The sequence below is a fragment of the Leucoraja erinacea genome, chromosome 16, assembly GCF_028641065.1.
Source record: "Leucoraja erinacea ecotype New England chromosome 16, Leri_hhj_1, whole genome shotgun sequence".
Lineage (NCBI taxonomy): Eukaryota > Metazoa > Chordata > Chondrichthyes > Rajiformes > Rajidae > Leucoraja > Leucoraja erinaceus.
The window spans coordinates 34,508,976-34,524,960 of NC_073392.1; the positions used below are offsets into that span (position 1 = coordinate 34,508,976).

General features: G+C 38.8%; 1 protein-coding gene across 2 annotated transcripts in view; it reads right to left on the bottom strand.

Moving 5' to 3' along the window:
- Positions 1-995: 995 nt before the first annotated feature.
- The window catches only part of LOC129704789 (protein disulfide isomerase Creld1-like), a 31,589-nt gene continuing 16,599 nt past the window's right edge, over positions 996-15,985 (bottom strand). For both annotated transcript variants that reach the window (XM_055648135.1, XM_055648136.1), the window contains exons 6-11: positions 15,203-15,379; positions 11,225-11,320; positions 8,316-8,399; positions 7,700-7,795; positions 6,491-6,631; positions 996-4,786 (exon numbers count right to left, since the gene is read on the bottom strand). In XM_055648135.1, the coding sequence (XP_055504110.1) occupies positions 4,566-4,786; positions 6,491-6,631; positions 7,700-7,795; positions 8,316-8,399; positions 11,225-11,320; positions 15,203-15,379 (815 nt within the window). In that variant the 3' untranslated portion in view covers positions 996-4,565. The remainder of the gene's footprint in view (positions 4,787-6,490; positions 6,632-7,699; positions 7,796-8,315; positions 8,400-11,224; positions 11,321-15,202; positions 15,380-15,985) is intronic.

Consider the following 15,985-nt stretch of genomic DNA (forward strand, 5'->3'; position numbering starts at 1 on the left):
TGTAGATTGGGCAAAACTTTTGAATTGGCAAGATTTCATCTAGATTAGCACAAACAGATCCAGGTAAAATTGGATGCATAGTGCAGCATTCTGTTTGCAACAATCCAATTTCCAGACAGCAATATGTTGAACGCAGCTATGTTCAGAAAACAAAATAGGATTTCATATACAAATTAAAAGGCTTGTATTTTCACCATCTGCAAATTTACCGCCACTCTCTTCGCTTGGTTTAGTATTCAAATCACACAGCTGAGCTGAATGCTTCTCCTTACCTGGAGCTTGCCTCGAGGGGACAATATTAGCTCAGCTGCAAATGGCAATGCAAATTGTTTTTATTGCACACAATTTTTTTATTTGAAGCGTTTGGGGCTGAATGAAAATTTATAAGAATACAAGCACAACTGAGAACTATGTTTTTTTGATTAAAACATAAAGGTTTGTAGTATCGTCAGAGGGTGTGTAATGGATTACTTTCCAAAATGAAACAATCAAAACTCCTTACTACAAAAGGCAATTGCCCTCTCAGCTATACAAAATGCATTTGAGAAAGGAAAGAAATTACATCAAGGAAGCACGGGCCAGCATTTTCAAATCACCCAATTGACTGACAAGAGAGTGAAAAATGCTGGAGAAACTCAGCGGGTGAGGCAGCATCTAAGGAGCGAAGGAATAGGTGGCGTTTCGGGTCAAGACCCTTCTTCAGACTTTCTTTCTTAAACAATTGACTGACAATGTTAATGGCAGTTGTCCGACTTCCACATTAATGCAATGTCTGTCAAGGTCTTCTCAAGATAATGGACGAGGGTACAGTGACAATACTTTGTTATTCAGTTATTTACTTCTATTTAATCCACTGTATTACAATCTATGCATCGCATCATCAGCACAGCTGCCCAAACTGTATGTAGCCTTGTTTCAATCTGCTCCTGTCCTAACTGTGTCACAAGGAGGTTTTTTTCAAACAAACAATAAAAAGCACCACAGTCTCAAGGATATATAAGCACAAAATGTTGATTTTATTTTTAAATAGAATTTCAGTGCTAGCAGTTCCAGATTTTGAGATTTTACCCGGTTCCCATATTTTGCAACATGCCATTTCATTTGGGCTCACCCAATTATTAAAAAGGCATATTTGGAATACCTCAGAAACATAATTTCCAACCCCATTTATCTCCATTATTAACTAATATTGATCAGTCGACTTCAAACACAACTGGAAAACATCCAGAGGTTGGATTGTGTGAGAGTTGGAGGCTCCCAATGAAACATCTGGATACATTACAAATGCTTGAAACCATAAAATACAATAAAGGATGAATAAATGCAGACCACTTTGTATTAACGTGCGCTCTGGCATGTCTAGGTATACAAATACTCCAATGAAGATGTCATTGTACATCTCTGATATTAAACTAACCTGCGTGCACAGGAAACATACACGCATGAGGTTATCATCTTACCTAGATATACAAGAGCATTGCAAGAAATGTTAACATAAATCACATACACGCCTATTTAAAGAGATAATGCACAAGATGACTTTATGTAGGTAACAGAAATTAAAATAATTGGGTATTCAAGGCTTAATTTCCATACTTTGCTTTTCTAATGCACTTTTTTGAAAGTCCTTTGTCTTAAATAGTGGAGTTGTATCCGGCAGTCCAAAGACTTGTGATATGTGTCCCATTCTTGGGATCCATATAGAAAGAATTGCATACTTTAAGAATGAACAGTAACGGTCAAACTCTTGAATGACAGGGGCAGGGCTTTATCCCATTTTAGCCCCATGATTGAACAAAGGTAAAGACCAGTTCAGTGCAGATACAAAAGGCAATTTCAGTGCAGATATTTCTAGCAGCTGTTTTAACAACTGCAATTTGGGTGCAATTTTTTAACTAAACCATTTGTTTTTTTTTTCAAAAACAAGGATAACACACGGAGCTAACCTTTGCGATCAAGTCAAAATAAAATACTAGTTCTACTTTCTTAAAGTACAGGGAAAATCAATAATTACTTATTTTAAACTGGTACTCTGCCATACCCCCCTTGCATTGTTTGATTGAAAGACAAAGGAAAACCGCTTGTTAAAACGTTGACAACTTTGGTAGCACAGCTTCAATGAGGGGGCCCAGATACAAGAACTTGATATGTGACTTAAAACAAAAATATTTTGCACACAATTCCTCAAAGTTTATCAATGCAAGAGTAACAATGGTATCCCATTGAAGCGGGACTTGGTTTGCAACCGTTTAGCATAATAAATTAGGTAGACAAGTTAAAGAACAATAAATAAGACTTCAAACCACTACAATGGAAATATCTGATGTATTACAGAAAGGAATTAAACAAGAGATTATGCAAACACAAATCACATCATTACAGATATAAAATAAACCCGAAAAAAAAAATCCAATGCATGAGAGCACAACATAAAATGCTGGAGATACAGAATAAAGTTGACAATAGCAGCAAAGTGATGACAAGTTATTGATGCATTTTGCTGAACATAAAATACAAGCTCTTTACCCTTCCTCAGAACATACCCACAACATTGTAACTCATGTTTTGTTTCTTCACAGCAGTTGATTGCGGCATCTTGTACATCCATCACTTTGTTTCTGTTTACAACATAACTTATTTTCTGCAAAAGGAACTGAAAACACAAAATATATAACATTATCTCAAAATGACTATCAAGGCAGTAATAAACACCACTCCATTGATATGAAGCTCTGAAATCTATTCCTCCTCAAGTTACAACCCCACGAACTGACGCATACATTCCTGCAATTGTTCTGGGTGCTACTGAATTGCAGTCAAGTGTCCCAAACCCAACCAATTGGCTTTGCATTGAGTGCAGAGTTACTAATTTAGCAACTCATATCTTGGGGAAATAGGCAACAACAACAACAACAAAAAATCAGCCAAATCAGTCTTAATATCTACTTGTCCTGTTGAAAAGTACATATCCACTGAGTGATGTCCTCCACAATGGAGGAGTGTGCCTAGACATTTTCCACAGATTCCAAAGCTTCTGGGGTCTGTGAATCTTAGTTTCAATGGACACATTACAAAGGAAATTCCTTATGATTAAAGAAAAGCTTACGTAACAGTGAGATTAGCAAACCTCATATCAATAACATTGTCATAAATACCAATGTCTTTTCCAGTGCTGGCAAATGTCCCAGTTTCTTGGTGGTTATGTCATTGTATTATTTGATGGATTGATATCAGAGAGATTATGGATCCGACATAAAATATCCATTATTACAGCTTCAGAGACAATGAGAATGCAGGTTGCTTTTTTGACCAGATGCTCCCAGAGATCCTTTGAGGAACTTCAGTTTTAAACCCACGAATATAACATATCCCTTTCCAATTTATGAAAATGAAAGAGCAAGAGTGTTCTTTGCTCGAAGGCAAGTACAGACTTATATAAGATCAAGATTGTTTCTGAAAACTCTCTTCAGCTTCACAATAATATAGGCATCTGCTTCCAGTCCAGTACTTGGCTCATTGTAGATGCTGTAATGGCTTCAACTCTTCCAACTGCAAAACAACTCTGGCCCCATTCATACTTCACCCTCTACATTTAACCGCTTGCTAGCTAGCTAGTCATTACCCAACTATTATACACCATACAACGCTCATTCGATCCCAACTCTTCTTGCTTAAATAACAGGTTCTAAAACTTAAAATTCTTAACATAAATCACTTCAGTGGGTCATGAAAAAGAACAGGTTATTTACTTAGAATTATTTTCTAACCATCCCACTCTCAAAGTCCAAGAAACACATATTATTTTGCTAGACTATGCCGTGCTTCATTTTCAACTAAACCTATATTCATTTTGTGCCTGACATTGGCTACGTACTCGATTCTCACCCACTTAAGACAATTTTCAAAAAGAAAAACGTATGAATGAGAACGCTAGACTCAATACAGTGGCCAGATACTAGAAAACCTATCGAGTGGCACCAGATAAATGACCAATCCAATGCCACTCCAGGAGTATAAACTGGACACAGACAAGTTCATTACTTCAGCCACTGTCCACCTGGCTCAACTTGGGCGATTTTTCTGACATGAATAGATATTTTATAGATGAAAGCATGATATACCTGAAAAGTGTTAGAATATTTTTCCTCTGATAACTAAGTATATGGATCAAGCCCATGCAACAGTGTTTCACAATAATTTAGAACAGCTTTTTACAATAAATTAGTGGATTATGAAGAAAGTTACATAGTGGTATGACTTATCTGAACTTTGTATTCACCAAAATGTACAAGCATGAGGGTTGTTCTGATATGGACATCCTGACTCATGCCTTCTGCACATAAATCTTGGGTTTTCAAACATGCAGTTTGTGTTGAATTCATAATTTATAGAATGATTTGAATTCATAATTTATAATTTTTTTTTTTTTTTAACTCTTAATTTCAACTGATATACCCAATCTCTGGCTCTGCCAAAGCAGTCTGCGGGTAACAAGCCACTTTTCTTTCAGTCAACTATTACCACAGATAATTGTCTGATTCATTTCTCTTAAATTAAATGAGTCACTATTTTCCTTTAAGAAATCCATCTACAAGACGGTCTGACTTCTCCGATAGCCAGTATCCCGCAGTTGCTGCAATGGCGCCAATGAAGATTGAAGTGAAGACCATATCTCCCTTTGCTGCAAGTGTTGCCAGCGCACAGATGATGACACCAAAAAACATTTGTTGCAGCACCACCATCTCATCTTCAGTGACATTGTCAAAGAGACCTTCTTCAGGGGCAGCTATTTGAACAAATGGAGAAAGGCTTCATTAGTCACTTTAAATTGTTTTCTATTGTTTGTTTTATTCAGCTTTACGTTCGAGATACAGAACGAAAACAGGCCCTTTGGCCCACCGAGTCCGCACCGACCAGCGATCATCCTGTATACTAACACTATCCTACACAGTATATTTTCTATATTTTTAACCAAAACCAAAAAACCTACAAACCTGTACCTAATTTAAAAATCCATCAAAAGATTTATTCAATTATTAAAAATTAATATTGACACTACAATAAAACAAGCCAGAACCCATCACCATAATACAATACAAACATATATCCATATTATAACTATGCTACCAATCAACTATGTTACAATCATTATTGAGGATACACTTCATACCCTGCGGAGCCCAGCGGTCCCGGAACTCCCTCAGGGTGCCCGTGGACAGGGCGTATTCCCTTTCTAATCTCACCCGGGCACGGACGTAACCCCAGAAAAGGGGAAACCTGTACCTCTTTGGAGTGTGGGTGGAACCGGAGCACCTGGAAAAAACCCAGTCACAGGGAGAATATAGAAACTCCACACAGAGAGCACCCATAGTCAGGATCGAACCCGGGTCTCTGGTGCTATAAAGAAGCAACTCTACTGCTGCACCACTGAGCTGCCCTGAGCTACTTTATCTCAATAATTCTTCTTGGAGGTACTAAGTGACTGGCATTTTATTCTTAATTGAAGGAACTGAATTCTGTATTCAATAGTGAGGTGACAGCACTCGCACTGATCTCAAACATAAACTACCAGACAACCAAAACATTATGGATTTTTGCATCAGTTCCAGGAGGTATCATCTTTTAATGGATCCATGGCAACTAACAACGGTAACATCATCAAACAGACTAAGCAGCCAGCCAGCCACAGTGAAGAATATTTAAAGACAATACAACAAAGCAAGGGCATAAAAAAAACTTTTAAACATTATGAAAGAAAACAGATTGGGATGTACATACAAGGGTAAGGTAAAAGATGAAATAATAAAACTTTAAAACAAAAAAACTTTCAGTCTTGCAAGAATGGTGAAGGAATTCAAAGCCACAAAAAGTGAGTCAGGTTTAGCAGTTAGAAAGCAAGTCAGAATAGTCTTAATCATTAAAAAGTTGTAGCTTTATGCTTCTCTTGATCATGCAGTTGAATACTGCAATAATAAGACAAATACATCAGTATTGTTATACCAACAGTACATCGGAAAGTCGCAAATCATTGTATTTACAACTTATGGATTCCCCTTTCGAAATGTGCTCTTTTGATATCCTTGATTATAAAAATAACTTTTTATAGCTTTCCCATCATTCTTGTTTCAACTTCAACCAAAGTATTATCTGATTAAATTGTGAATAATCATGTACAAAGAAAATGTGAAAAAAAAAATAATTACAACTGTTTTATGCCAGCACCACCAACATATTTCCCAAGGTTTAGGGCAGATATAGAATGAATGTCCTCCACTCTATGCTGGTTAAGTGCATCTTTTGTTTTCACTTGAATAATTGACCCGTTGTACATTTCATCATTTGTTTCAATGAAAGTTTTCCATCAGCCTGTCATTGAAGTAATGAGCTACGAAGTTAAAAAATCTGTTTTTTGTAACGGTTTACAAAGGAATCTCTGCTAATGCACTTTGCAATAGAGTGCCAAGATGTTGGATCAAAAGGTAAAACTTACCTGACAGCTTGTCCTCAGCACAAACACCATCTTGTTTAGAGTATCCCTCAACACATCCACAGATGTAGCTGCCATCTGTATTTGTACACTCTTCGTGTACGCCTTTACAGACAGGTATCTCACTGTCGCACTCATCAATATCTGTAACGCAAGATTGAGAGAATGAACTATTCACCTCTACTCCTCCAGCTTCTAAAACTGAGAACACATGCTGTATTTCCATTCCAGCTAGAAATCAGAGTTCATCATGGCATTGCCTCCTTTATGTTACAATCTTTTTACACAACTACAACTAGGATAACTTTGGTCGACTTTAATTAACTGAGGTGGAATCATTCAATCATTGCACAGTCTGAACTTCAGGCAATGTACAAAGTAGAGGAAACTAAAAAAAACAATTTGATAGCACTTTCCCTTCAGAAAAGGCAGTCTGGAGCCTCTCTCTGAAATCCTTGCTCCTCATCCTCGGCTCTGCATGCAGATATTTAAATTTCTTTTCCCCCCCAATTTATTCTGCTTCGTATCAAAACTATTTTAAATCTTGCTTTTAAAAACGGTTTTACCATTCCAAACAGCTGCCATTAAGAAATCCTTCTTTTATTATGTAATGTTATGTCTCAAGTTACTCTTCAGTGGAAGCAATTTTATCATCATTATGTTATAAGACCACTTAACTATTTCAGTTTGATTAAAAAAATAACTCTTACTTACAAAAAAAAAATCATTGTCTGTGTGGTGGAGGCAACCTCACAATACTATTCGAATCAAAGTCAGAGTTATGTAATGTGGAAGCAGGCACTTCGGCCCAACTCATCCATGCCAACCAGCTAATTTCATTTGCTGCCATTTGGCCGACACCCCTTTAAACTTTTTCTATCTAAGTACCTGTTCAAATGTTTTTTAAACATTGCAATTTATTTTGTTTTTAGTTTGAGGGATACAGGCCCTACGGCCCATCGAGTCCATCACACTAACATTATTCTACACACAGCACCCAGAGGAAACCCACAAAATCACAGGGAAAACGTGCAAACTCCACACAGACAGCACTCAAAGTCAGGATCGAATCCATGTCTCTGGCGCTGAGAGGCAGCAGTCTTACCAGATGTGACATCCAATCTACCAACCTAGCACATACCCTCGGAACCTTTCCTTGGAATCACCATTCTTCCACAAAGACCAGAACAAATATTACAATGCTGCACTTACCCAGACACTTTGCACCATCCATCTGATAACCTTGATTACACTTTTTGCATCTACTGGGTCCAGCTCCCATACAGGTCAAACATGCTTTGTCACAACCTGGAATTGGAACCAAAGAAGTATTTTTTTAAATGTGAAGTATTACTGTATTCAGCGTAGCGTACCAGAGTCCCCAATGATACAAAAGTTACATTTCAGTCTCCTGAAAAACTCGATATACACAGACTGTTCATTAAAGTTGGAAAAACACGGCAAAAGCTAAAACACTGCATTGCAGAAATCAATAAATATTGTCAAGTAAATAACTGAAGCATCGGATATTTACTTAGTTTTTAGTCTAGTTGTCACAGGGTCATTGAAGATCATCCAACACTGATGAACACAAAGGATTAAGAGTAGAAAAGCCCATACGACTTCTTGAACATTGATTATAAAGCAAAACTGATCAAATTAAACCTGCATATGAAGGCCACGTGTACTTGACTGAGAGCAAATAGTTTAAGACAATCATTTTCTATAAATATTTGTACGAGCAGAAATATATGTATGCCACAGAGTAAAATGTACAAAGAGCAGTTGATACAAAGATTCAGCAGAAAAAGGTGACAGAAACACTGACCTCTGCACTCATAGGAGCCTTCTGTGTTCACACAATAATGACCAGCCTTGCAGCTTGGCGACTCCAGGTCACACTCATCAATATCTGATCGGAAAGAGCAATGTATTAGACTTCATTTGTACTCCATGTAAACACCAGAATGTTTTACACATTGGAGTGAAACCATCTCTTCATAAATATATTTGCGTGTGGATTTCTAGAGCTGATGAAGCGAAGAGTCTTCAATTCTCTAGTTTTGTTTTGCAATTGTGCAGATTAGCATAAACTGTTGATAATGATTCCTCACTTACAGTATCAATCAATTATAATGGATGTGTTAGCTACAACTAGTCAAGAATTAAACAGAACCAATAAAGATGTTGTGGTTCAGCAGGTAGTCAATTGACTCATTATGCTAGTGCTAGCTGTGGACAAAAAAGTGATCTAATACAAATCCTGCTTTCTCCCACAGAAGCAAATAATCTCTTCAAATGCTTGACAATATTTCCATTCAAAGGTGCACTGGCCTCTATTCACAATGGTTAAGATGCCCAAGGTGCCACAGCCGCAATCTATATATAGATCTGCTGCAGAATATCCAGTCTGATGCTTGTGGACAATAATAGGGCTTCAGGGAGGTGTGAAGAGGCAGGTGGATTGGGCGTATAAGTGGCAGAAGAAATGTAATACTGAGAAATGTAAAATGTCACCTTTAGAAGGAAGATTTAGAAAAGCTATACTCATTGCAACAATTCTAAAAGGGTACAAGAAAGGCCAGATTGGGAGTTAATATACGTGATTCATTGAATGTGACAGGGTAGGCTGAGAAAGTATTTAAGAGGATACAATGACCTGGGATTTATTAATACATATCTCGAGTACAAGAGCAATGTAGCCATGATAAAAAAAAATGATAAAACACTGATTCAACCGCAGTTGGAATATTCGGTTTAGTTCTGGGCTTTGCAATTTAGGAAATAGATGAAGTGCTCAAAAAGAAAGTGCATGACTAAAATAATTTCTCCGATGAAGGAATTTAATTAGGATAAGCTTGATTTGTTCTCCTTGAACCCAGGAGGCTGCAAGGCCGTATTTCGAATTAAGGGCATGGTCACGAAGTGAAAACATTCCCATCGGCAGAGAACCAAGAATGAAAATGACTGGCAAGTGAACAAAACACAAGTTTTTCTTTGAATAGCTACAGAAACCGAGGAAGATCTGGAGAGAACTGCCGGGGATAGTAGTAGAGAAGGATTCAAATAGGGTGCTCGAGAGGGAACTGAATAAGCATTTAAATCAAATGACTCCCAGGATTTTGGCAATAGAGCAGTGTGTAGCACTTGCTGGAAGCGTCTTGACCTGAAACATCACCTGTCCAAGTTCTCCAGAAATGCTGCCTGATCCCTGCGTACACCAGCATCGGCAGTACCTGAGCAGGTATAGACATGGCAGACAGAATGGCCTCTTGCTATCCGACAACTAGATGGTGTTGAACTCTAATCTTAAATTTATTTTTCCAGACGTGTGTTGCTGGCAAGGACAGCATCTGTAGTCCACTAGAAGTGATGGAGACCTATTTTCTTGAATTGTGGCAATTCTTCAGAAAAAGCTACTCCAAATGCTGTTGAGCTGATCCAATAGCAATGAAGGAACAACAATATACTTCCAAGTCAGGATAGTGTGCAACTTGAGTGAGTTGCAAGTTATGGTGTATATGTATAAGCTTTATACGGGACCCTTCCATCCATTGCTACCTGCTCACTTCCCAAAATCCCGCGAGTCTTTTCCATTTGGATGCTTATCCAGTTCCCTTTCAACCACCATATTTGACTCCTCCATTACTATCTTTGGCAGTTCCCTCCAGATCCGTGTCACTTGCTGCAGCTGCTCAAAGAAAAACGTGTTCTTTTGCCGGTCATTTTCATTCTTTTATGCCAAGAATAGTATAGGCAAATAACCCCAATGTGTTTTCTCAATGCTACACACTGTAGCCATTGTATGCCAGTGATGGATGGAGTGAATTAAGGTTCATGAGATGGATGCCATTCAAATAAACTGTAGTCACAAATGTTGTTGAGATGTTGTCTTCACTATTGGAGGTATATTGATGCAGAATAAAGTAGAATAGGATGTTAGCCTGTTGACTTCTGAAAACTTTCCTGTTTTGAGAAGGCAAGTGGTCAGTCACTTGCTCAAGAATATCCAGCCACCGGTTAGTTGCTCTTGTACCCGTGGTGACTCTGCATTAGGTCCTGATGAGCAAGCGGTCAATGGTGATCGCCAGCACATTGACTCGTCAGTGTGAATGCTGTTAAATAACAAGGGTTGAAGGCTCTCTTGTTTTAGATAATCACGACCTGGCATTTTTGTGGTATGAAAATCACTGTTTTGGATTGTTAAATTAAGATTCCATCTTCCCTGTCACGGGAGGGCCATAAATATTCCACAAACTATTCTGAAGGAGACCATGGAACTTATCCTTCATATCTTGGCCAACATTTACCTTTCATTCAAAAGCATTAGAAATTATTATCAAAGACCTTTGACAAAAAAAAACCCAGTGGATCTGTTTGTAAGCACTGATTTTTAAATCGCTTAACTAGGCGGAAGCCCAGAGCTCACAAATTAAACTGGGCACAATGTCTTCCACTCAGCTGACTGTCAATTTTGAGATACCTGTGCTTTGCCACTGTAATCATTATCGTCAATGGGCAAAGCAAGAAAGAAGGTGAAAGGCAGTTTCCTCTTTATTGATTTAACCAATGATTTAAATGTTTTAAAAGTACATGTGTCTAATTTTCAATGCTGTAATCCTTCAGCAATTATATTGCATATTTTGTTTTTACAGCTTATGTGGCACATAACATATAATGCCAGTATACGAGCTATATCCCTCCACAGGTACAAGAATTACAAGGATAAGTGATTACCTATACACTTGTCTTCATGAAAGAACCAACCGACTTTGCAGTCGAGGCATTTATAGTCTTCAGGACCCGTGCACTTCTTGCAGGATTTGTAACATTCTGGAATACAGCAAACAATAGAAGAAGTTATTGGTTGACTTATAACCACACCTCATTGAAACATTAAAATGCCAAGCATTAATTTAACAGAAAAAAACGGAATTCAGCACAATATCTGTCTTATGCAATCTGGAGAATAGCACTTTTAAAGCTGCAATGGATGCAATATCACACTTCATGTTTGCTACTCAAGGAGTCATTACCAACAAACAAAGTGATATTCTGCACTCAAGCAACTACCTTATTTCCAGAATTCATAAATGGGACTCTTATCTCTCCTTAAAATCAAGTACTCATGGGTTTGTAAAGCATAAAGATCTCCCATCTGGGTCCACTGAAACAAATTCATTTTTGCACAGTGACAAATGCAAAATTCTGTACAATAGCTCAGAATGACATCGCATAAAATCCCTATACCATGTTGATGGCAATCTACAAATACAAATACAAATACAAATTGCCTTTATTGTCATTCAAACAGACGGAGGTTTGAACAAAATTTTGTTCCCTGCAGTCATAACAATAAAATAAACGTAACACACAATTAGCACATTTTCACACAAACATCCATCACAGTGAATCTCCAAACACCTCCTCACTGTGATGGATGGCAAAAGTCCTATCTCTTCCCTGTTCTTTATTCTTCTCCCGTGTCGAGACGATCTTGATGTTAAAGCCCCCGGCGGGCGTTGGTAAGTCCCGCAGCCGATTAAGCCGCACCAGGCGATGTAAGGCCCTGCGACGGGCCGATTCAAACCCCGCGATTTGGGGCGGGCGAAGTTGCCGTTGCTCTCCACCAGGGATCTGCGAGCTCCCGATTTTATCGCCCACAGGGCCTGCGGCCGAGGCCTCCGAAGTCGGGTCGCCGCCACCGCACCACCTCAGCCTCCGAGTCAGCCAGCTCCTTGATGGTAGGTGAGTAGTAGGTGAGTCCGCAGGCTCTGCGACTGGAGCCCTCAGGTCGATTCCGGTCAGAGGCCGCCATCTCCACGATGTTAGACCCCAGCAAAACGGAGACACGACAAGGAAAAGGTCGCGTCTCCGTTCACGGATCAGATTAAAAAGTTAAAAGTTTCCCCCACCCCCTCCCCTACAAATACACAACTAAAAATAAACCGAAAACATACTCTAACAAGACGAAAAAATAGAAAAAAAAGACAGGCGGACTGCAGGTGAGCCGCAACCACAAGGCACCCCCACACTTTCTTTGAAGAACTGGAATAATTGTTTTTCCTAGGCTGTATAATTTTCTCTCAATAAGTTATGTTTGGATAACAAGAGCAGTATTGAGCACAAACTTTGTCTTGAGTTAGTTGTTTGCATTATCCTCAAAATCAAATCAGATTCTGTCTTAAATGTTCAAGGTTAGTAAGGCATATTAGATCCGAGGACATCGAGTACCTATCCAAGGCCATTATGCTGATGCGTTATAAAATAATGGTTAAACCATTATTTGGAGATGGCTTGATCAAACAGTGAAACATTGAATAGGTGTTCCAATGTACCTTAGCATTTTAATGATTGCTGCCACGAACAGTGTTGCAAAGATCGCTGAAGCGACTACAACATATATTAATGTGATGCTAGGTTGAAAAGCTTGATAGACAGTTAAGTGAAAAGTAATGCTAAACTGTATAATAAAAAGTTGAACCAGAATGCTTAAAACTTGGAGGATTGAAAGCAGGGCAGTAATTTAGACCACGGGATAGTGATGTTAAGTTGGAAGCAGACAGATAGCACAGGACAGAACAAGCACAATAAATCTACCACGGAAGTTCTAATGAAGGACTGTGCTTCAAACAAGTAAGTGCAGAACACCAATAAACAAGTGAGAACAAAAGGAGCGGATGAAATAGCCAAAGGGCCAAATTGCTCAAGCAGGTAACATTTGTGAAATAATTCCAGGGCATTAGCACAAGGGAACCACTCAAGGACTAGCTTAATCTGTGATAAAGTTAAAAATGACAAGGAATGGATACCTGCAAAAGACAGGACAAGTCATGATATTAAATGTATTTTTGAAAGGACTCAGACTGGTGTTGGCCAGCATGATCAAAGGGGAAAAGTGTTTTATGTAAAGATTAGGGGAGAGAGAGAATCAGAGGTCAACAGGGCACAGCAGGAAGAAGAGATCCGATTGTGATTATCACCTTTGTTAAGTACGATTTTGCACTGGGTGCAACTTACTTAATGGTGTGTTGAACTCTATAATGTGTTGTGTCCATTTTCTTTATTTTTTTTTAACCTTTTTCTATGGTTTGTATGGAAACTTATTATTTAATTTACGTAGAGCACTTTGGCGTCAATGCGAATTGACGTAAAACGTGCTATATAAATAAAACTTACATACTTACTTACTAATAAAAACTAAACCAATATATCAACAACCCAAAAGAAAACAAAATCTGCTGGAGGAACTCGGTGGATCTGGCACCATCCATGCAGGGAAATGGACAGTCGATATTTTGGATCGGAACCTCTCATCGAGACTGCCAGTTCCCAGCATTTGCAATGCAAATGGTACTCTTGAATTGAGATTTAAATAAAAACAAATTAGATAGATAAAGGAAAGCAGAAGAGGTCACTGTCCAGAGAATCCAGGTTCAAAGTGTTTGCCAGAAGATCCAGGCATGGTGCCAGAAAGACTTAATTTAAGAAAACCTAATGCTAAAAGTTTATTAAGTTGATAAGTTCTAGGAGAAGAATGAGGCCGTTCGGCCCATCAAGTCTACTCTGCCATTCAATCATGGCTGATCTATCTTTCCCTCTCAGTCCCATTTTCCTGCCTTCTCCCCATAATCCCTGACATCTGTACTGATCAAGTCAATTTCTTCCTTAAAAATATCCGACTTGGCCTCCACAACCTTCTCTGGCAAAAAATTCCAGATTCACCACCCTCTCACTAATGAAATTTCCCATCTCCTTTTTTAAGGGACAACCTCGTATTTTAAGGCTATGGCCTCTGCTCCTAGACTCGCCCACCAGTGGAAACATCCTCTCCACATCCACTCTATCCACGCCTTTTACTATTCGGCAAGTTTCAATGAGGTCCCTCGCTCATCCTTCTCAAACTCCAGCGAGCACAGGCCCAGTACCGTGAAACGCTCATCACATGTTAACCCTATCAATCCTAGGATCATTCTCGTCAACCTCTTCCAGACCTTCGCCAACACCAGCGTGTGTGAATTGTTATGTTCTTGAAAGCATTGCCCAAGATGAAGTGGACACGGATTCAACCATGGTTCTCAATCAAGAATTGGATAAAAATTGGAAGGAATGTTTAGAAAATCTGCAAGGCCAGAGGGAAAAAGCAGGGATGGAATCGATTGGATAGTTTGACAGAGAGCCAGTTGATACACGATGTGTTAAATGACCTCCTTTCTCTTGCAACAAATTCAAGATTCTACATCACAGAAATTGGAAGATAAAAACAGGCAGAGTACAAAACAGGAATCTGGTCTAAACCCATCCCATTCCATTAAGTGATCCAGGTTACAAATGAGGCATAATGACAGATGAACTCAAAAGAGTAATTACAGTCTCTGACGTTCTCCTGTGAAATAGCATGTAAATAGAGAAGGATATGTGTGGATCATATTTCTACTAGCAACACCTGCCATTTGTATGTCCTTCTGTAGAGGGATTGTAGAGGATCTGATACCAAAAAGATAGATCACGGGTATCCAAGGCCTGCAGTGCTGTTGAAACCAAATTCCAGTCTGAATCACTGACAGAATACAAAATGGAAGGAACATGATACCACTGGAAAAATACACTCCTGCAAGCTATTCATCTGCTGTCACCAATGTTCATAGTCTAAACAGTTATTTTTAATTTCCTTATGTCTTCAAGCCCATGGAATTAAAGATGTGCATCACATACCTTGACATATCAAATGAGTATCATTCCTTAGCTCTTCAAAGTATCCATCAGCACACTCCATGCAGATCGAACCTGCATAGCCGTGACTACAATTACATAGCCCAGTCCCAAACCGTGTTCCATCACCATCACATTTACCATATCCGCTGCATGGCTTTGTTGATCCACCTATACATGCTGTAAAATGAGAAATGAAAAACCTATGTCAATTATTGAGTCAATAGGATGGAAATATACTTGATAACAACCTAAGAGTCATACAGTGTGGATACAGGCCCATCGGCCCAACTTGCCCACACCGACCAACATGTCCCACCTGCCTGCATTTGACCCATATCCTTCTAAACCTACCCTATCCATGTACCTGTCTAAATGTTTCTTAAACATTGCTATATTACCTGCAACTTCCATTCACACATAACATTTAACATTGTTGTACATTCCAAGATCACGCACAGGAGCATTCCATGATAATGTTGTTAATATAGAAACATAGAAAAATAGATGCAGGAGTAGGCCATTCGGCCCTTCGAGCCATTCAATATGATTATAGCTGATCATCTAAAATCAGTACCTCGTTGCTGCTTTTTCCCTCCTATCCCTTGATTCCTTTTAGCCCCAAGAGCTAAATCTAGCTCTCTTGAAATATACTATGTAAATGAAAGGAAAAGAGTTATTGGCAAATGTTTAACACACGCTGGATCGAGAAATGTTCAGAGGATCCAGATCTTGAGTAGCTTAGCTGGCATTTAAGGCATCGGCAGTTGAAAGGATAACCTCCAA